Genomic DNA, 22,094 nt, shown 5'->3' with positions numbered 1-22,094 from the left:
AGATGATACTAAAAGCCATTCAGAAAAAGTCCCAGATGACTGATTAAGAAGCAGCCCTGGGGCTGTTTTATTTGTTCGCTCATTGTCCAAGGCAGGACAATAGGATGTAAGAAAATCCTCAGAAAGGCTCGTATATCCCATTAAAAAAACAAACAAACAAACAAACAAACAAACTAACTAACTAACTACTGAGAAAAAGGTACAGAGTTCTTGGCAATTAAAAAATCTGTCACCAGTTCATAAAAAGTCCTAGGACACCAAGCAAAGAAACGGTCTTTGGAAAAGCAGTGAAGCAAGTTTCTGTGTTCTTTCATTTCTCAGGATATAGGACTCCCCCAAATGGACATCGTCGGGAATAGCCCTCATAAAACAGGCCATTACACAGTCAGAGCAGCGTCCCTCCTCTTCCTGCAAGCCTCCCGTCCTATTAATGTGACTAAGTTACGTTGACTTTCACACAAAAAGACTGCTATCTTTTAGCCTTCCTGGCAGCCCTAAAGATTTTTTTTTTTTCTCCCAGTGGTTCTTAACCGGAAGCAGTTTTGCCGTCCTCCTCGCCCCCTGATCTGGCAGTGTCTCCAGATGGTTGTGCTTGTCCCTGCTGGGGAGAGGGGGACGTGTTGCCACTGGGTTTTAAGCGTGTAAGGGCCAGGGATGCTGTTAACATTCTACAGTGTTCTGGACAGCCCACAGGAAGGAATTATTTAGACCAAAATGTCAAAAGTGTCAAGGCTGGGAAATAGTTAACTGTAAATTGCCAAGCCGACTTGCAACCAGAACTTTTCCTTATTCTCCCAAGATGTCAGAGACCTAAGAAGTTAAAAGCTGCAAGCTGAAAGTTGCCAGTCTTCTCTTTATGCTAAACTCTCCTAATACTTTACTAGAAAGTAGATAAATCTCTAACAAACACTTCTTGTGCCTCCTGTGCCCGCACAGTGAAGCTTAAGGCGTGACATCAAGAATAACATTTAGCCTGGGGGAAAAAAAAACATCCGTAGTTGGACTGTTTGGTACATCCTTCTGCCGTCACTGTCAGTCTGTCTGGTTCTCTTTCCCAGGGTGCCTGGGTGCAGTCTCACAGCCCTCCTTTGACCGGGACTGCAGACGGCCATGACGAGTCAGCGCTGGCATCATCCTTCCCTAAGAGCTATCCCCACCCAGACTGGTCCAGTATAGCTGGCAGATGCCTAAATTCTTTCCTTCTCCGCCTCCCTCTCCCTCCCCTCCGCACGACCGTGCCGTGGTGAGGTCTTCAGGAGATGAGGTGTCTTTAACCTTCGTCTCTTTGATACATGTCATGATTTTAGGGTTGCCTGGCTGGCTCAGTTGGTAGAGCACGCGACTCTTGATCTTGGGGTCGTGAGTTCGAGCCCCACATCGGCTGTAGAGATTACTTACAAAAACGTTACTAGTTTTGTCTTCATCTTTGAAATATTGGCATTTGGTGTGCAATTGCAGGTTGACTGGATTGTTCGTTTTTTCTTCCTTCAGCACTTTAAAATGCCACTCGATTGTCACTTGGTCCTAGTGTTTCTGATGATGAGTCAGCCGTCATTCCTGTGTCGCTCCCCTGCACGTTAAGTGCCTCTTTTTTTTTTTTTTTTCTGTCTGCCTTCAAGATTTTCTCTTTCTCTTTCTCAACACTTCAACCTTGATCCTTTTAGGTGTGTTGTTCTCTGTGTTTATCCTGCTTGGAGTTCTTGGAGTTCTGAATAAGTGGATTGGTATTGTTCATTAAATTTGGATACTTCCCAGCCACTGGGTATTCAGTAGTTCTCTGCCCCACTGTTCTTGGATATTGTTCCAATTTCTTCCTCTCTGTATTTTCATTTGGGTCATTTTTAAAAATTTTTTTTAATGTTTTTATTTATCTTTGAGAGAGACAGAGCACGAGCGGGGAAGCGGCAGAGAGAGAGACAGAGACAGAGAGAGACAGAGGGAAACACAGAATCCCAAGCGGGCTTCAGCACAGAGCTGTCAGCACAGAGCCCGATGCGGGGCTCAAACCCACAAACTGTGAGATCATGACCTGAGCCAAAGTCAGACGCTTAACTGGCTTGAGACACCCGGGTGCCCCTCGTTTGGATAATTTCTTTCAACTTCCAAACCTCTGATGAAACCCCTCATCTACTCATTCATTCGGCCCGCCTTTTTCACTAGATGCTCTAAGGTACTTACCGTAATTGAGTTCCTGCAAAAGAATTCCAACATCTTGGCCGTCTTTGGATCTAGTTCCATTGACTGTGTGTCCTGATAATGCATGGTTTCTATTTTTCTCCTGTGGTGAGTTTTGACGGGATGCTAGCCGCGTGTGGACACTGAGAGTGCCACACCTCTTGTGTCAGGCTGTTCGTGCAGGCACTCAGCTCTGCTAGTCTGTCGTTGCAGGAGTCTGGGCTCTGCTGTGGCTCTGGGCGCATTCAGTTCGCCACAGGCTTCCGCTTATTTGAGGGTCGGGTGGAAATGTCTCCTTTGGCGGCTCTTGTCTATCTCGGTTGTCCTGCCTTACCCCCAAACTTAGTAGGACTTGTGTGCCTGCCTCAGGAGAGCTAGAACTCTCCTCAGCTCTCGTGCCCTCCCTACGGTAGTGGACCAGTGCCCGATGCTCATTTTGAGGTGCAGAGGCCGGCAGGGACCGCTCCTCCTCTCGGTCGTTCCCACCGCTCTTCAGCAGGCTCTGCCTGTCTGAGCCTCGGATGGGCCCAGGGTCGGGGGTGTCGTCAGCTGTGCCTTGCCCTCCTCCGTGGTGGGCGGCCCTGACCTCCCGCTCCCCCTCAGGCTCCAGCAGGCCCCACACACCCAAGCCTGAGGGCTTCCGGGGCCCGCGGTTCTCCCACCCCCGTTACCGCCTTGCGTGTGTTCTTCCCGCGCTCTCTTTCCCACCTCCGTCCTCACTGCCTTCACATACCCTTCCTCAGCACCCAAGCTTCTACATCCAGCTCACGGAGTAGGTCTCACGAGCCATCACCAGTTTCAGAAAACCTTCCTGCTGTCTCAGGCCTGCATCAGATGCCCTCCCATCACTTCTAACCTTTGGTAAGTTATCATCATCTCTGCGTCTAGGTTTCTCATCTCCGGAATGGGTATGGTGATAGCATCGATGGCTTAGTTATCTTGAGGATTCAGTGGGTCCACACGTGCAAAGCACTCGGAACACAGAGGCGAAGAACGGGATCTCGGGAGCAAAACTGCCCAGACTCAGCGCCCTCCCGTGAAACCTGGAGCGGGTCACATCACTTTTCAGTGCCTCCGTTTCCTCCTACCTAACGTGGAGGTAACGATACTTACCCCCTGGATGTTACCGCCAATGTCAAGGGGATTAACTCTTACGAAGCACCTGGACCAGTGCCAAGCACATAGTATGAGCTCAGTAAACGTTAGTTAGCTGTGATGGTGGTGACGACAGCCCTCTCCTCTCGGAGGCCCTGTGCCTCACTCACTGCGCTGGAGCATAATCGCTTACTTTCCTTGACAGCCCTTGCGCCCAGTCAGCACAGGGGCCGTGACTCTTACTCGCGATGGCTCATGGAAGGGACTCCAACACATATTTGCTCAGTGACTGACTGAGTGAAAAGGTTAGCGGCAAAGTATGCATGACACCCTGTGGGGTCGAGTGCAGCGATGGGCCGTACTGTTCCACTCCGGGACCATTTCATCATTCTGAATATCCTTTGGGGGAAAAGCCTCTTTTTAAGGGTAAAAAAAAAAAAATTCGCGTTCTGTTTTGAGTCATCAATAGCGTCCTTCCCTCCATCAAGCCACGGTGTTGGAACACTCTTTTCTTTGACCTTTAAAAAAGGGCAAGTGAAGATTTATGGTGTTGTCCACCCAGAATCTCGCCGTCATCCAGCCAAAGAGCCTCACCCCAGTTTTCCAGGTGAACATTTTTTCCCTTCATTTTCTGCACCACGCTGATCATGGAACTTTCTGGGCTACATCTGCATTGTGTTCTCCTCCTAGACACTTAGAGGATCCACAGTTATTCCAAATTCTCTGCCTTGCATGCCTTGAAAAATATGTAGCATTTATTGTTGTTTATACAGATACGACCGTACATTTGCAAAGCACAGCTTTGAAGGTTTCAAATATTCTCTTTTCTCACAAATATTCTGTTTTGTTGCAGTCTCCTAAAAGTTGCATGAGATGGTTGATGCAAACGTAAATAAAGTGAGGTACAGGAATGTCACGAGTTGTCTTTTTAGAGCCTAAGGTTAGTTTGTGGTGGAGCTGGGACCAGAATCTGGCGTGAAAACAAATGAGGAGAGAGTCCGCTTTGGTCAGGGACCTTAAAACTGCTCTTCCTGAGGGTCCAGAGGCTTCGGTTCCCATGTCATTTATTTAACGGGTGGCTGCCCCAGTTTCCACACCCGTGAGATAGGGATAAAAATTGCCCCATAAGGGTACGTGTAAGAGAATAAAATGAAATAATGATGCCAAAGTGCTTTCATAACAGAGAGGAATGTACGAATGCAAGCTTAATCTAGTCCTGGAAAGCTGGGTGATTACCTGAGTTATGGTCCATGAATTCTAGCTTCTGTTCTGATTTATTTCCTGATGAGAGAGACCTCCACATTTTATAGGTTTTCCTTGAACTTTTTAAAGCGTTTTTCAAGTTGATGGTTTATAGTCAGTGAGTCAGTCCTACCATCTCTTTTAAAATAGCAGCATGGCATCGGCCCGATCGGGCTGGGAGGGCTTCCTGCCTGTGTTCTTGTTCACTCCCTGAATAACTGCAGAGGCCCTCGAATGCTCTCCTACCTTTGGCCTGTCCTCCAGTGTCCGAATTTTCATTCTGAAACTCAAATCTGATGCCACTCCAGGACAGAGGAACCATCAATGGCTCCCTGTTGCCCCTTGGTTCCTGGTTCTTGGTTCTTTTCAGCCAGGCCCCCCTCTCCTCTTCTTCTGTGCCCTAGTGTAGGACCCTTTGCGCATTCCCTCTCCCATCCTGTTGGGGTCTGCTTAGGCTGCTTCCCTGTAAAGCCTTCCCTGGCCACACAATCCATTCTGCTTCTCTCTCTGCTCCCAGAAACTCGGAACAAAGTTGGTTCTTTACATTTCTGTCTTTCCTTTTAGCTCCCAAGGGTGGGGACTGCGGCTCATTTCTCTCCTTCTAGCCTCCCCAGTTCTTGACATTTAGAGAGGGCTCCACGAATACCGGCTGAATGAATGAAGATCTCCACATCTCATAGCAAGGTCATCCTAAGATGGTTTCTGTCCAGAGAGTTCTTTGGCCCTCTGGGAAGGCACACCTGAGAACCACCAGGGCTGGCATTTGTATAGCCTCATTCCCAGCGGCGTCAGGCACAGAGGACTGAGACGTTGATCCTTCGATGAAGGGTTTTTGCTAACTCACCACGTACTAGGTCTCTGAGTTTCTGTGCGTTACGTGCCTGTGATTGTCTTTGGGGGCCTCCAGCCCACGCAGTGTGACCACAGCCAACTCTTTGTTGTAGTTGAACGGGCTGCCCGCTTCTGTTGTGGTTTTATCTTTGTGTGGCCTGCACTCGGCCGTAACTTCTGGGAGAAGCTAGAACGCTTGGTCACTGCAGAAGCCTTCCACGGATAAGACTTCGCTTGGGGGTTATCTGAAGGTGGCGGTCGTCTGTCGTACTGCTCCGGACAGCTGACGCTCCGTGAACCCTCACCCGGGACCACATTAATGAGCCGAAGGAGATGAATGGCGTCGCTAAACGATCACTGTGGTGGTGGCATTATTATGACCATCGTTCCCATTTGACTGTGGAAGGCATGGGCACTCATATTTGCAGCGACCAAGCAACAGCACTGGGACTCCCAAGTCAGATCTGTCTGACCCCAGAGCCCTGACTCAGCTCGTACCGCATTCCGTCTCCTTCTTTGCCTGCGGTGAACCTTAAGAGTCCGCCAGCCGTCGGGTTCTTATCACTCAGCCTGCAAAGGCAGGAGCGTGAGCTCGGTTGTGAGTCACACACATCAGACCCCGTTCCAGGCAGTACTGACCCAGCAAGGGTGCGGCCGCGGCCCGTTCTATGGGAGCCCCTCTGTTTTTGCTACTGCCAGCCATTTACTGCTGGACCCTCTTTCTGTCGCGTCCTGGTGATTACCGCGCCACCTGCCAGCTTCGGTCCTCTGACCCTCCTCCCTCGGGGGTTCTCAACCCTCGCCCTACTTTGGAATGGCCGGGGAAGCTTTACAACAGAATGCCCGGCCCTACCCCCAGAGGTTCCATTCGGTCATTCCGGCTTGGGGTCCGGGTATTAATCTTTCTGAAACCACCTTGGGATGTCATAGAATTTGCACGTTTTAAGTGCAACACTCGGTGATTTCTTTCTTTCTTTTCCTTTTTTAATGTTTATGTTTATTTTTGAGACAGAGAGACAGACAGACAGACAGCGTGCAGGCAGGGGAGGAACAGAGAGAGAGGAAGACACAGAATCCGAAGCAGGCTCCAGGCTCTGAGCTGTCGGCATGGAGCCTGATGTGGGGCTTGAGCTCACGAACTGCGAGATCATGACCTGAGCCGAACGCAGTCAGACGCTTAACTGACTGAGCCACCCAGGCGCCCCCAAAACTCAGTGATTTCTTTTTTTTTTTTTTTTTTTTTTTTTAAATTTTTTTTTTCAACGTTTATTTATTTTTGGGGACAGAGAGAGACAGAGCATGAACGGGCGAGGGGCAGAGAGAGAGGGAGACACAGAATCGGAAACAGGCTCCAGGCTCTGAGCCATCAGCCCAGAGCCCGACGCGGGGCTCGAACTCACGGACTGCGAGATCGTGACCTGGCTGAAGTCGGACGCCTAACCGACTGCGCCACCCAGGCGCCCCAACTCAGTGATTTCTTAGCAAACTGACAGCATCGTGTGACCGTCACCACAGTCTGATTTTACAGAAGTTCTCTCACCCCGATGAGATCCCTTAGGCCATTTTAGAGTCAGTGCCCAGTTCCACCCCTGCCCTCAGTTAACACTAATCTGCTTTCTGCCTCTGTAGATTTGCTTTTTCTGGCCATTTCATACAAATGGAGTCATCTGGGGGTGGCTGGGTGGCTCAGTCAGTTAAACTCCAACTTTGGCTCGGGTCACACTCTCACCGTTAGTGAGATCGAGCCCCGCGTCGGGCTCTGTGCTGACAGATCGGAGCCTGGAGCCTGCTTCGGATCCTGTGTCTCCCTCTCTCTCTGCCCCTCCCCTGCTCGTGTTCTGTCTCTCTGTCTCTCAAAAATAAATATTAAAAAAAAAAAAATGGAATCACCTGTAGTATTTTTAAAGCCCCTAGGATTATAATGTGTAGCTATGGTTGAGAATCGCTGTTACCTCTTGGATTTTTCTTTTTCTTTCTTTCTTTTTTTTTTTTTTTTTTAACTACTGTTGCCTAGATTCACAGTGGCTCAGAGAAATCAATAGGCGCCTACAAGGGCTGCCTTTTAGATAAGCTGTAGTCGTAATGAGCACTTCAGATAAGCCGTAAGCCCAAGCCCAATGGGTCCTGGACTGAGAGCTTAATGATCATTTATAACCCGCTTTTTATGGAAACGTGCTTTTCAAAGTCCAAATGTGCTGACTTAGGGAGAAGCATTTGGAAAAGAGCTTGCACAACCTGTCTTAAGATGCGGAGTGCCTCCCTGCCGGTGGCCACGGCGGCACCGAGTCAGAGCCGAGCCCTGAATTCGTGTGGCCTTGCCTTTGGCACTTCTGCTTTACATTTTTTTGTGTATGGCCTTTCGCCTCCACCTGACTTCTTGCCCGGCTGTGGCAGTAAACCGAATCCCCCATCCCAGAACCACCACCCCCTCCCCGATAGGATTTAGCTCCACATGCTTTGTCCGCATGGAGATCCTTTACAAAATATGTCTCACATATTTCTGCCTGCTTCAGTACATTTTGAAATGTCAAACTCAGCTGCCCTCAGGCCCAAGCAGGTTTCCTATCTAAATGACTCCCCTGGGGAGACCACTGCAGGGACTTGCACAGTGTCCCCGGCAGCGAGCTTCCTTCCGACTTTGCCACGAGCAGAAATTGTTGGTGGAGCGCATGGTTACAGCAGGGACAGCAACTAGATTCCATTTCGTGTGCCAGAGGGGGAAAAAGGCCAACTGACCAAACAAAAAGCTGTGGGATAAGCTTACGTGCGTAGGAAGACAATAAAACCCAATTCCGTTTATCTGAGAATATAACCTTTCATCTTATTGACTGGAATTCAAATAATAGTATAGAGATTCAGTTAAGAGCCATCAGGGTTTTGTTATCGTTGTTTAAGGTAAAAAGTAAACGGTATTAATCTTAGGAAAGCTATAAATATGAAGGCAAATATGTACGTAGGTATATGTGTTAGGTATATACAAATAGGTATTAGGTATATTTCACCCATCCTGTTACCAAAATACTTTGATCATTTTCCCTCTGAAAACTACCCTTTTCCTTTTCAGTGTTATGCGGGGGTCTTCTGTTTTTCTTTTCCCATACTTTGCCTTTAGAAGTCTATAAACCCTCTTTTAAGTCTTTTAAAACTACTTTTGGAATGTGTAACAAATTGTTTCATTTTTATAAAGTGTCATAGGGTTCCTTTACTTTTAAAATCCAGTTAGGTAGACTTCAGGTCACTGCCCAGAAATTTAAGAAGACAGCTAATCTAATGAGACAGAACAGGAAAAAGTCACCCAGTAGTTCCCTGGCTCACTGTGAAATCAGACGAGTGTGTCCAGACTGGGCACAGAGGCTCAAGTGGGTTTTGTAAAGGCTTGTACCAGGAGAGGACAGCGTTGCTCAAAATCTGGTTCCCGGCAGAATGCATCTGGCCGCTGTCATTTCCCACAAATATAAATTTCATTGCAGTCGGTGACCATGTATGTCTTTGCCCTGTAGACCGTATTGAGACGCCTCAATTGATTGGTCACAGTTTATATTCTTTCTCAAACATGCACTTAAATATTTGCAGGTAACCAGCATTTCAAATCAGTTTATTAAAAATTCTCTCCATGTCTCACTTTTTTTTTTTTTGGATACACCCAAGTGACGGTTGAAGTGAAAAACCAACAGAATTATGAACTCTCGTGTGGCTTGGTCAACCAAAGCCGTCAACACCAGAATCTTGGGGCAGTGGGAAGGCACTGATGTTTGAAGTTCGTGTTGGCTCTCGGGCCGTGTGTTTGCCATCCCTGGGGAGAGAGGGACTGAGTGGTAAAAGGTGAGCTTTTGCTCTCGGGCTGAGAGTGGCTCAGAGCTGGTGAAATCCCGAAAAGCTAGCGGCGCCGCTTGCCTTCAGAAGAGCAAGTTGGGCACGCGCAGCCATCCCCCTTCAAAGTAAGAAGAATTGGGAGTGATTAGAAAAGATCGAAGCTTCTTAGGAAACCACACTGAACCGGTACACAGATCAGAGGTCAGCAAACTATGCAGTTTTAAATGTTTGGGAAGAAAATCAGGAGAATATTTTGTGACATAGGAAAGTTATGTGAACTCACATTTCGGCGGCCAGAAGTCCCGGTTATTGGAACATGGCCAGGTCCATTCGTCTGTATGTTGTCTGTGACAACCTCTGTGTCTCAGCGGCAGAGCGGAGTAGTTGCAGCGGCAACGGTGTGGCCTGCAAGCCCGAAATATTTACGATCTGGCCTTTCCGGAAAAAGTTTGCCGACGCCTGACCCAGGCGGTTGTATTTATTTAGCACTTGTCCTGACGTTGGTGTGTCGGTAAGGATCGGGAAGAGAACAATAGTTACAATAGTTCAGTGGGTTTTGGGGAGGGGAGTGGGTGGAGGTGGGTAGGGGGAGGAGAGACATCACTTCTGATTTCCGCCTGTCACCAACGTCACCAGCATCGGGCTGTGCCTCACATTTGGACTGTATCATCAGAGTCAGCCGCCCCCGTTCATTTTAGCAGCAGCTTCTCAAACGTGAGGCGGGACTTCGGAGGAGGCCGGCTACACGCCTCCAGACCGGCTTCACGTACCAGTCCTCCAAGTGACTCCAGAAAGCCTCCTTGCGAGGTTTGCACCACACCCCGTGAGGATCACTGGTGTGCAGCCGGGGTTGGCACCCTGGTTGGGAGGCAGCCAGAGAGTAAATATTTTGAGCTCCACAGGCCGTCTGGTCTCTGTCGCAGTAACGCCACCCTGCCGTTGTGGTGTGAAAGCAGCCATAGATGATGCAGAAACGTCTCAGCCTGGCTGTGCTCCAGTCACACTTGATTTGTGCACACCGAAACTTGAATTTCGTATCGTCCTTGCGCATCGTACGTATGTTCCTCTTTGGGGTTTCTTTCCCCCACCCCCAGCCATTTTAAAGTAAAAACCATTAGCTTGCCATACAAAAATAGGCAGTGAGCTAGATTGGATCTGTGGGCCATAGTTCGCTGACCCCTGGTAATATGGGTAGTTTACTTGCTGTATTTTTTTCATTAAAAAAAAAAGACAACAACATTAGCTTTGGAAGGCACTATCATGTTTTAATTTTAGTCGCTGTGGATTTTACTGTGGAAGGCAATTCTACGCACACGTCTGCTTTTCTGCCTACTGCTATTGAATTTTTTTCTTGCTACCTCTGTTGAAATCTACAAAGACCTTTTTTTCAAACCATTCTCTATTGTTGGGACAGCCGTTTGCTTTTTCATTAATGCATTCAGTGTGTATTTACGAAGCACCCGCAATGGTGTGGCAGGCAGGTGGCCATGGCAAGCCGGGTGCTCCGGGGAAGGGGGCAGTGATGGCCGAGATAGACTTGGTCTCTGCCCCCGTGGATCTGTCTGGCTCGCAGGGAAGAGGTCAGTCACGCACAGTGCTTGGCAGATCACAGCATGCATTGAAGGTGTGGACTTGAGCATTTGTTTCCACGGTCCCATAATACGTGCGTTACGCAGGTGGACGCGGCCCACGTGCAGTAGTCTGTATCCTGGGAAACAGGGTGGTGTTTCACATTAGTGGCGTTGGGCATCTGAGTGTACCGATGGCAGAAACTTCTCCAGAAATCAGTCCACAATTAGAGTTGGAAATTGTCACGCCACTTGGAGATTTTCCTTTGACCCTGTGCCCTAGCGTAAGCATCTGTGTCTTTCCGGGTAAGTGGAACTGCTTCAGGTTGGGGGCGTTTCCATTTTCTTCTGGCCCAGTAAGAGTGAGGCTCCCGTTAGGCACGACTGAAAGGCTGGCCATTACCACAACCAGTCAAGGGAACCGGGGAAGACATCAAGGCCTGCCCGGCCCTGCCGCTTGTAGGTTTTGGGGATTCCAAGGGAAAAAGTTAATGCTTTCCCAAAAAGTAATGAATTTAAAAAGCCTGCCCTATGTAAGCCTTGTTGGAATGACTAGTGAGATTGCACAGTGGCTTGCATAGGAAAAAACAACCCCCAGAGTAAAATGGTGAGCCGGAAGCGCTTTCCCGCTTTGTGTCGCTTTCCCAGTTACAGACAGGAAACTTTCAAGTGCGTTTTCAAGCACAGAACATTGGACACAAAGAAGGCTCTGACGAAGCAGAAAAAAGACCCGTATACAAAAAGTTTAGGTCTGTGGAGCAAAATGTCTGATTGAAAACAATCTGATTTAGCAAGTGTTTTTTTTTTTACTCGTTGGCTTGCGTTGTCTCTAGGCGCCTTGATAAGCTTAACATGTTGCTCTCCCTCTTTGCTTTATTCATGAATTTTAAAAATCTGATCACAAATCACATCTCAGGGGCGCCGGGGTGGCTCCGTCGGTTGAGTGTCCCAACTCTTGATTTCGGCTCAGGTCATGATCTCGCGGTTCAGATTGTGAGATTGAGCCCTGCATCAGAGTCTGTGCACTGATCTCGAGGAGCCTGCTTGGGATTCTCCCTCTCTCTCTGCCCCTCCCCTAGTCACACTCTCCCTGTCTCTCTCAAAATAAATAAGTAAACTTAAAAAAAAATCACATCTCAGTAAAAACCAAGTTTCTGTGGCTAATAGACTCTTTGAATGGGCACCGTGGCCAGTATTCTGAGTAATTGCTAGACTTTCCCTGGGTCAAAATTCTACTGGCAAATTCTCTGGTAAAGATGAACACTCCCAAACAGTTCGGCATAGAAAGGGCTGCTGGGCTGAGCCTTGGACCAGACACAGTGATGAGAAAGATCGAGTCATTTGGAGCACATATCGGGGGAGGTAGGGACCATGGTGGTTCCCTAAAATTAAGGTGGGGACAGCATAGACCAATGGGGGTATCTCAGTGTGAAGGAGCCCCCCGATTTGTATGTTACATTCCAGACTCATGATTCGTCACGAAAAGTAATCTTCCCAGATAGCCTGTATTCATGGTTTAGACGACGTAATGTTATTAAAGCCTCCATACTACCCAAAGCTGTCTACAGTTTCAGTACAGTTCGTATCAAAATTCTAATGGCGTTCTTCACAAAAAAAGAAAAACAATTGTCAAATCCACATGGAACCACAAACGACTGAAACAGCAAAAGCAATCCTGAGCTAGAAGAACGAGGCTGGAGGCGTCACACTTCGCGATTTCAAACTCCTTGATCCTTGAACAACGTGGGTTTGAATTGCATGGGCCCACGTATATGCAGATTTTTTACAGTACAATACTGTAGATGTATTTTCTCTTCCATACAATTTGCTTAATAACATTTTCTTTCTAGGGGTGCCTGGCTGGCTCAGTCGGTTAAGCGTCCAACTTCGACTCAGGTCATGGTCTCGCAGTTCGTGAGTTCGAGCCCTGCATTGGGCTCTGTGCTAACAGCTCAGAGTCTGAAGCCTGGTTTGGATTCTGTCTCCCTCTCTCTGTCCCTCACCTGCGCGCGCGCTCTCTCTCTCTCTCTCTCTCAAAAGTAAATAAACATTAAAAAAGTTTAAAAAGTAATTACATTTTTTTTTTTTTTTTATTTTAATTTTAAATTTTTTTTAACGTTTATTTATTTTTGAGACAGAGAGAGACAGAGCATGAACGGGGGAGGGTCAGAGAGAGGGAGACACAGAATCCGAAACAGGTTCCAGGCTCCGAGCTGTCAGCACGGAGCCCGATGCGGGGCTTGAACTCACGGACCGTGAGATCATGACCTGAGCTGAAGTCGGCCGCTCAACCGACTGAGCTACCCAGGCGCCCCAGTAGTTACATTTTCTAACTTTCTTTATTGTAAGAATACATTAAACAATGCACATAACATACAATACATATTAACCAACTATTTATGTTCTCAGTGATGTTTCTGGTCAACAGTAGCTACTAGTAGTTAAATTTTCAGGGAGTTAAAAGTTACGTGCCAAGTTTTCACTGCACAGGGTCAACACCCCTAACTCCTATGTTGGTCAAGGGTCGGCTGTATATTACAAAGCAGTAGTCATCAAAATAGGATGGTATTGGCATAAAAAAGATACATAAATGGAACAGACTAGAAAGCCCAGAAATAAATCTGATTAAGAAGAGATATTGGATCTCTTTCTAAAATTAATTTTATCAATGTAATATGTGGCTGAGTGTCCATAAAGGCGGGAAACATAGCGTCCACTTATTTTCAAGCTGTATGTTAACATTTTCGTATAATATGTTCCACATAGATTTCAGTCTCCAGATACCTTTTTAGGTAAAGTACCTCTAAATTGAAAGCAAAGGGTCTAGTTGGTAAAATGAAAAAAAGGATAATAAATACATTGATTTGCTTTGTAATCAAATGACTTGATTACAGGGGTGTCCAATGACTCGACTTAAATCACTGTTTGAACCAGAAGTCCCACTATGGCACCTCGAGTGCCATCATTCTGGGTATTACGTACGGCAACAGTGCTGCCCCTTTGGGCTGCAGAGGAGTCCTCGGAAAGTACCGTGATCTGGCAACTGAGGCTCGAGCAACTCAGGCTGTTCCTCTGCCGATCGATGGCCGCCAGGTCGGCTTTCTGGAAAGGTCTACCTAGCTAATAATAATTGGAAAGCATGAGTGGGAGAAAGCTGTGAAAATACTTTGTTTCTTTTTAAGGTAAAGATGAGATGCCTGAAGGAAGGAGGACTCAGTTGTTACTATTTGTGTGTGTAGTATTGAATCACGTTCCTGGATTTGTGACAAACTTGTTTCAGTAAGGCTGTCAAGCTCAGAAATGATCGTTTTAGGAACTGAAGGTTCAGCTTCTCTACAGCGGTCTTTTTTTATTTTTTTTATTTTTTTAATGTATTTTAAGTAGGCTCCATGCCCAATGTGGGGCTCAAACTCATGACCCCCAGATCTAGAGTTGCACATTCTACTGACTGAGCCAGCGAGGCGCCTCTAGAGCAGTCTTTTCTCCAAGGGTGGCCTGTGGGTCTCGGCCATGGAATTCTGGGAGGAGAGGGCCTCTTAAAGAAGCAGGATCTTGGGGCGCCTGGGTGGCGCAGTCGGTTAAGCGTCCGACTTCAGCCAGGTCACGATCTCGCGGTCCGGGAGTTCGAGCCCCGCGTCAGGCTCTGGGCTGATGGCTCAGAGCCTGGAGCCTGTTTCCGATTCTGTGTCTCCCTCTCTCTCTGCCCCTCCCCTGTTCAAACTCTGTCTCTCTCTGTCCCAAAAATAAATAAACGTTGAAAAAAAAATTTTTTTTAATAAAAATTAAAAAAAATAAAGAAGCAGGATCTTGTTCCAGACCTGCTTTTGAACAGAGGTGAGGCCTGGAAACTGGCATTTTAAATCCGCACACTCCCCACCCTCGTGATTCTATACACGCCCAGGTCTGGGAGCCCCTGGTCTTGAGGCTTTGTTCTTGTGTGGGGTTGCTATTCTTTGGAGACATTTGTTTGCTGGTTTTTTTCTTTGGTTTTGCTCAAGGAGCCCTCTGATGTCAACATTGGTGGAATTTCTCCCCACGTTATCATTCATTTCTGCCTGTTTTGTTTATTTTTTATTTTTTTATTTTAGAGAGAGAGAGCATGCATACACAAGCGGGGAACGGGGGGAGACAGGGACCGAGGGAGACAGAGAGAACCCCAAGCAGGCGCCACCCTGCACACAGAGCCCGACGTGGGGTTTGATCCCACGACCCTGGATCATGACCTGAGCTGAAGTCAAGAGTTGAGCGCTCAACCGACCGAGCCACCCAGGCGTCCGTCCCTAGCTGTGTTGTTTTAAACTCTGGGATAATAATTATTAAATTTCACGAGTTCCTTTGCATTTCTGGATTTCTGACTCTGAGCTTTTCATTTTTCCCCACAGAGCTGAGAAAACAGAAGTCCTCAGTGAAGATCTGTTACAGGTAACAACATAAAATCTTCTTAAAGTGCTTTGCTTAAAGAGGAAAACAAAACAAAGCCTCATCGGCGAGAACTGAAGCAGATCTGTGTCCGTACGTCTGTATGTATGATCTGAGACACGATGAGACTGATCGGCCTGGTCCCGAGCAGGAAAGAAAAGCAGTTGGGTTGCACGGTGATGAAAAGGGGATCTGGAACTTCGCTGTCATGTTGTGAAGTTCAGATGGGGCTGTCCTGCTTTCAAGTGCCAGGTGTCGGGGTGGGGTGGGGGAGGCGCTGGCTGGCCTGGCCGGTCCACCGGCACTGCAGCCTGGTCACGGGTCCCGGGCAGGCTGCGTGCGGGCCTGTCGCTCGCTGCTGTGACGGTGTCCTTGATGGGACAGGCCCTGCCAGCAACAGCCTAGAGTTTCCACTTCTTGCCTCTCATGCTATCATCCTCCACTTCTGGGCTGAGTTGGCTCCTGAAGGACTTAGAGTCTCAGTGACGGTGACCAGACCTGTCAGAACCACCCTGAGGCCCTGAGGTGGCCTGTTACCAGCCTGGACTTTTCTGCCCTGCAGGAGGGATATTTCCTGCAGGGACCTCGGCCGGGGCCACCGCACTTCGTCTCTCACAGGCTTCCCTAACTTTGGGGCTGGGGGTTTCTTCCAGAAGGCCTGGGACCCTTTGTACACATCCCTTCACTCGGCCTCAACCCCGTTCCGTCTCCGCCCACCCCACAGCACGCCGGGAAAGACAGAACCCTTCTGCACTGAGGTTTCTCTTAAGCCTCCTTGCTTGTGTCCTTGCTTCTCGTTCCATGACCTTCGGCAGGTCTTTTCACCTGAGCCCCTGAAGACCAGCAGTCTGCTCCCGGGTGACTTTCTGTCTCTTCCCACAGACAGGAGCTGGCATAGCTTAGAAAAATGGTGCCATGCCAGCCCATGTCAGAACATCCTTCTAAATTATGACAGCCACCTGCAGGTAGAAGATTCTGAGAGCACGTTTTTTTTTGTTGTTGTTGTTCTTTTTAAGGACCAGAAGTTTTTATTAAGAGTAGGAGGGTTTTTTTTTTTTTTAAGAATTATTAGATAATCATATTCTTTTTTTTTTAATTTTTCTTTTTAATGTTTATTTTATTTTTGAGAGAGAGAGAGAGAGAGAGAGAGAGAGAATGTGAGCAGGGGAGGAGCAGAGAGAGAGGGAGACACAGAATCTGAAGCAGGCTCCAGGCTCTGAGCTGCCAGCACACAGCCCAATATGGGGCTTGAACTCCTGAACCGTGAATTCATGAGCTGAGCCAAAACTGGACACTTAACCAACTGAGCCACCCAGGAGCCCTGACAATCTTCTTCTTAGTAATATTTCCTCATTGGCTTTTATCGTATATTTCAGCTTCACTTTCAGACTTTCAGAAATGTTGCTTGGGCTCGATAACCTTTAACTAGACTAGGTTTCACATCAGTGTTCTCTCTCCCACATCCCACGTTAGTACTAAATATGCACAACCTCCTTGAACCCTTGAAGCCCCAAGCCTTGCAGGCAGTTTGAGGACTGCAGAATTCCCACAGGAGGCAGGTGGCAACTGTCTGCTCCTGTCCTTTCTTAGAACATCCACGGGGGCCTCAAGAGTTTGCCAGTTTCAAGGAACGCCTTGTTTCATCATGCACATGCTTACCCCCCCCCCCCACTCCCCCCTCAGTCAGCACAGAGCCTGATGCAGGGCTCAAACTCACGGACCGCAAGATCGTGACCTGAGCCGAAGTCAGATACTTAACTGACAGAGCCCCCCAGGCGCCCTCCTTTTTTTTTTTTTTTTTTCAAGTAGGCCCCACACCCAATGTGGGGCTTGAACTCACGACCCTGAGATCCAGGGTCAGTTGCATGCTCTACCGACTGAGCCAGCCAGGTGCCCCCCCCACCCCGCATTTAAAATGTACACCCTTTCACTCAGCAGTTCTGCCTTTAAGAGTTTACCCTGTATGTACAAAGATGTACGTTCCAGAATATTGACTGCAGCCTCACAGCTGCATCATAGCTGTAACCGAGGAGAGCTGGGTTCAAGAGGTTAGGGCGCACTCACACAACTGGAGGATATGCAGCTATCTGCAAGAACGCGATGGGTCTGTGTGCACCGACCTGGAACAGTCTCTACGGCTCACCGTGGAATTCGAAAAGCAAACTGTAGAGTAAATAACGTGCAGAGTGCGCTACTATCTACGTAAAGAGCAAGTGGGGGACATACGTGCTCCACATGCATAGCTCACTTCTGGAAGACACAGGCAAGGGCACTTGTCTCTTGAGAGAAGGTGGTAGACTCGTGGTGAGGGGAGCAGGATGGAAGGGTTGGTCTTTGTACTCCACACTGTCGTCTTCTGTTTTGTTTTATCATGTGCTTGTATGAGTTTTTTCAAAAGAGCATTTAAATAGAAGCTTTAAAATATACACACAAAGAGGCGCCTGGGTGGCTCGGTCGGTTAAGCGTCCGGCTCTTGATTTTGGCTCAGGTCACGACCTCACAGTTCATGGGTTCAAGGCCCTCACCTCGGACTCTGCACTGACATCATAGAGCCGGCTTGGGATTCTCTCCCTCCCTCCCTCTCTCGCTGCCCCTTCCCCACTCGCGCGCTCTCTCTTAAAATAAAAATAAGTTCAAAGAAAAAATCTGCAGGCAGACTTTTCCCCCTCAGAAGCCCTTGGGCAATGTCATCTCCCTCCTCCAAAACACAGGGATTGTGCAGAATTGCCACCGCACAGGGTGCTCTGGGAGTGCGACAGTTGTGACTGCTCGTTTTGACCAAAATAACCTGCTCTGGCACAAACTCTATCTCCGTTAGTGGCTAATGAGTTCCTCTCAAGGTGCTATGGTTTAGCCTGTATTAGCAGATTAACATGGTTCAAAATATATCTAGTGAGGGTTGGAGGCTTGAGGTTTGTTTTGTGTTTGTGTTTACATTAAAGACAGTTATGCCTTTAATCAATCAGAATTGTTCGCCGTGAAACTAAACTCCCGCCAGTCCGCACCTGCTCGCTTCAGCCTGAGGCAGTCTGCTGTACGCTTCCATCACGTCGACGGCTGATGCTGTTTCCCACCCATTCGACAGGAGCCGTTCTTTCTAGAATGTGCAGCGGAGAGAAAAGGCAAGGTACGAGGCACTGTTGCACAAATCCAAGGCACTCTTGGAGCACATGAGAACTTGTCTCAGATGACTCCTTTTTCAAAAGCCCGTCCCAGCCCCCATCTTTCTTCTTTATCTTTTCCAATTTTCTACACCGAACATGCATTGTTATCATGGGAGAGAAGTCACTAATGTATATTTAAAGAGAAATAAAGGAAGGAACTCCTCCGTGAGCAAGAGTGTTTGAATGCGTTCGAGGGGTAAGGTGACATAGCTCACCTATTTAATAGGGGCAGGGGTGGGTGGTGTCTCTTCAGCAAAAAAAAAGAAAAAACCAAACAAACTAAAAAACAATAAATAAAAGATATTTAAAGTCTCTATTACAGATTCTAAGAAACGTAAGGGACGTGTCAAGTACAAAGTTTGGACCGTGTTTGGATCCTGTTTCAAACACACCACCTATAGAATTTTTTTCTGTTTTTTTTTTTTTTGAAACAACTGGGGAAATCCAAACACGGACTGTGGAGTAGGTGCTACGGAGGAGTTTCGGCTGATGTGTGAGGTTCAATAATGATGTTACCATTATCCCGGGGTGGGGGAAGAAAATGCTTACTGGTAGGAGATTCACATGGAAGTATTTATGGGGGTAATGCTATACTCTCTGGATGTGCCTTAAAATATTCCGGTGACCACACCGACGAGAAATGGGGATAAATAAAACAATATTGAAAGATGTGACTCACCAAAGTTGGCTGATGGGACATGGGTTTTCGTCCTACCGTGCCCTCTACTTTCATGTTGTTTGAAAATATGCATACTGAAAACTTGGAATAATAGGGTATGGGAAATGTGAATGTGTATTTTCCAAACCAAGATGGCGGCCCAGGTCTTGGACTTCTTTAGCGTGACGAACCAGTGGGCCACGTGGAACCCCAGCTGCCTGTTCAGGTGGGCACTCGACAGGGCTTCTCACATTCTCTGATCTGAGAAGGGAGTGTGCCCTTCCCTGGGGGGTTAAGGGTACCAAAGGATGTCCCCGCCCTGCTCTCCGACCTGTGACTCTTAACGGCTTGCGGGTCTCCACTCCCGCCAGGTCACACTGTCGCCTCCGCAGGTTTTCGATCGCGATCTGTCCGAACCGGTCGTCCGTGTTCACCTGGGAAGGGAAAGAGGAGGCTGGGCAATGCCAGAAGGGCTTCTCGAATACGCAAAATCAGACAACAGTATTCTGTTTCTGAGCCGTCAAGGCCGATGTTTGCTAATAGCCAGTGCAGTCAACGGAGTCGGGTGCAGGCACGGCACGCAGGGCCGACGAGAGCGTCGTCTGCTGCCGCCCCCTGCGGGGCAACCGGGCGGTGTGCGCTCGGCCTGGGAGCCGGTCAGACCACTGACCGGCTGCTCCACAGGTAGACTCCCACGTGCACGCCAGGTGCAAGAGGGTTTACTCCGCAGCATGATGTGTAACGGGCCCCATGAAGGAAAGGACTCACATGCCCATCCGCTGGGGTTAAAGCAGCTGTGGCATGGTCGTTTAATGAAATATTGCATTGCCATGAAAACAGCAAGAGGACATCCAAGTAGAGGTAGGTACAGATGTAGACACACATACAGACACAGATACAGATGTGGAATGATTCTCAGATAACAGACTCTCGAAAAGTACAGTACAGAGAGATGTGCATAACATGCTCCTGTCTGCCCTTAAGAAAAAAAAAATCTCGGGGCGCCTGGGTGGCGCAGTCGGTTAAGCGTCCGACTTCAGCTCAGGTCACGATCTTGCGGCCCGGGAGTTCAAGCCCCGCGTCAGGCTCTGGGCTGATGGCTCAGAGCCTGGAGCCTGTTTCCGATTCTGTGTCTCCCTCTCTCTTTGCCCCTCCCCCGTTCATGCTCTCTGTCTCTCTCTCCCAAAAATAAATAAACGTTGAAAAAAAAAATCTCTAGCTACATTTACATATGCACAGAATAATTCTGGAATCTGGCAGTGTTGCTTCCCAGGTTGGAGGACTCACTAAGGTCTGAGGTAGAAGAGAGACTTACCTTTCCCTGCATACCCTTTTGTACTATATGATTTTTTTTTTGAAGTTTTGCATGTGGTGTTACTTATCTAATGAGAAACCACTTAAAACCCCCTTCTTACAGTGTTTATTCGTTTTCAAGAGAGACAGAGCATGAACGAGGGGAGGGGCAGGGAGAGAGGGAACCACAGAATCCAAAGCAGGCTCCAGGCTCCGAGCTGTGAGCCCAGAGATCGACGTGGGGCTCGAACTCATGAGCCGTGAGATCATGACCTGAGCCAAAACCAGATGCTTAGCTGACTGAGCCACCCATTTACCCCATTTACCACTTCAAAAAAACCATTAACTTATCTATACGCACAAATTCACAAAACGTACGTAATACACTGCGCACTATTATTACTTTGTCCCAAAACGTCAACAGTTTACTATACGAAATGATTCCCAGAGCTCCTGTGACAACGGTGGCAGGCAAGAAGCAGCATCACTCTCTCTCCGTGGACGTGTGAGGCTTACGTGGCACGGATGGTCACACTGGGTGCCCGTGAGCACCTGCTCCGTCGTCTTCCTGCCTGGGTCTGAATCCTGGCCTGAAACTTACCAGCCGTGAGGCCGTGCGGCCGTGGGCAGCAAGCTGTCCAATCCCTCTGTGCTTCGGTCCCCTCACTGACCACACCCGCCACACCCTGGTTACTGTGACAAGTCGGTTAATACAGGTCACACTCATGGAAGGTGCCTGCTATATAGCAAGCAACTTCTACAGGCACGCGAGACAGGCAGTCACCGCATTCCTTTTGAATAGATTTCTAGCATTTAAAAAAATGTTTATTGACTTATTTGGAGAGAGAGATGGGGGAAGGGCAGAGAGAGAGGGAGAGTGAGAGAGTGAGAGAATCCCAAGCAGCCTCTGTGCCGTCAGCACAGAGCCCAACGCGGGGCCTGAACCCACAAACTGAGAGATCGTGACCTGAACCGCAGTCAAGGGTCGGGTGCTCAACCGACAGAGTCACCAAGGCGCCCCTGACATTTTTGAACCCGGTGGGAACCTTCACAAAAGTAAACAATTGGGGAAACAAGGGGGCGGTATTTTTTAATTTACCTTGAGTCTCCAGAAGCTGGTACCCATCCCAGCCCCAAGATTTAGAATCTGACAGGGACATTCTGTCTTCCGTAGAAATGCCTTTATCAGCTGACTGACGCCATGGACGCGAGCAACGTATCCTGAGAGAGAGACAGAGACAAGCCATGACTCGGTGATGATGGAAATAAGCCTTGCCAAGTTCACCACACCAGGAGGACAAAAGGCAACCCTTCTGCCCTTCTTCAGGGGTCGCGGTTTAGGTTATCCATAGACCTCATGAGAGAAGTAAGGACTTTAAAATTCTCTTCCTTTTTTTTTTTTTTAAAGCCATTTGAACCAAAAGAAGCACAATCTATCTAATGGTTGGATCAACTACCTTAAGGAAAACGCAACGCCCCCTAATTCCACATATGAAAGAAAACTATTTTACATCAAAACATGGGATCTAAATGTCCCTCTTAGAAATGTGTCTTTTCGTGGCTAAGTGAGAGCTACTCAGAATTCAGCTGAAACTCGAAATTGGGAGACCGCCTGGAAAGTATTCTGGGGTCAGGAAATGGGGCAGATAAATGTCAAAGCAAAGACAGCCATATTTCTTACCGTGCTCCCTTCGTGTCCATCCTGTGCGGGTTAGAGCCTCCATGTTTGTAAAACATCACAGGCGGGGTTGGGCGGGGGGCGGTGCACAGGCAAATGGTGCCTAATAAACTGACTTGTGAAGCTCTGGCGTGGGAAGCTGGAACCGAGGAGACAAG

General features: G+C 48.1%; 1 protein-coding gene across 1 annotated transcript in view; it reads left to right on the top strand.

Moving 5' to 3' along the window:
* Positions 1-18,476, top strand: part of LOC122472073 (formin-like protein 5) — a 56,361-nt gene extending 37,885 nt beyond the window's left edge. The window contains exons 3-4 of the mRNA XM_043561381.1: positions 15,107-15,146; positions 18,110-18,476. Of these exons, the coding sequence (XP_043417316.1) occupies positions 15,107-15,146; positions 18,110-18,124 (55 nt within the window). The 3' untranslated portion in view covers positions 18,125-18,476. The remainder of the gene's footprint in view (positions 1-15,106; positions 15,147-18,109) is intronic.
* The last annotated feature ends 3,618 nt before the right edge of the window (positions 18,477-22,094 follow it).

The sequence above is a fragment of the Prionailurus bengalensis genome, chromosome E3, assembly GCF_016509475.1.
Source record: "Prionailurus bengalensis isolate Pbe53 chromosome E3, Fcat_Pben_1.1_paternal_pri, whole genome shotgun sequence".
Taxonomy (NCBI): Eukaryota; Metazoa; Chordata; class Mammalia; order Carnivora; family Felidae; genus Prionailurus; species Prionailurus bengalensis.
Note: the sequence above shows the minus strand (reverse complement) of the source record. Positions and strands in the feature narration are given on the sequence as shown.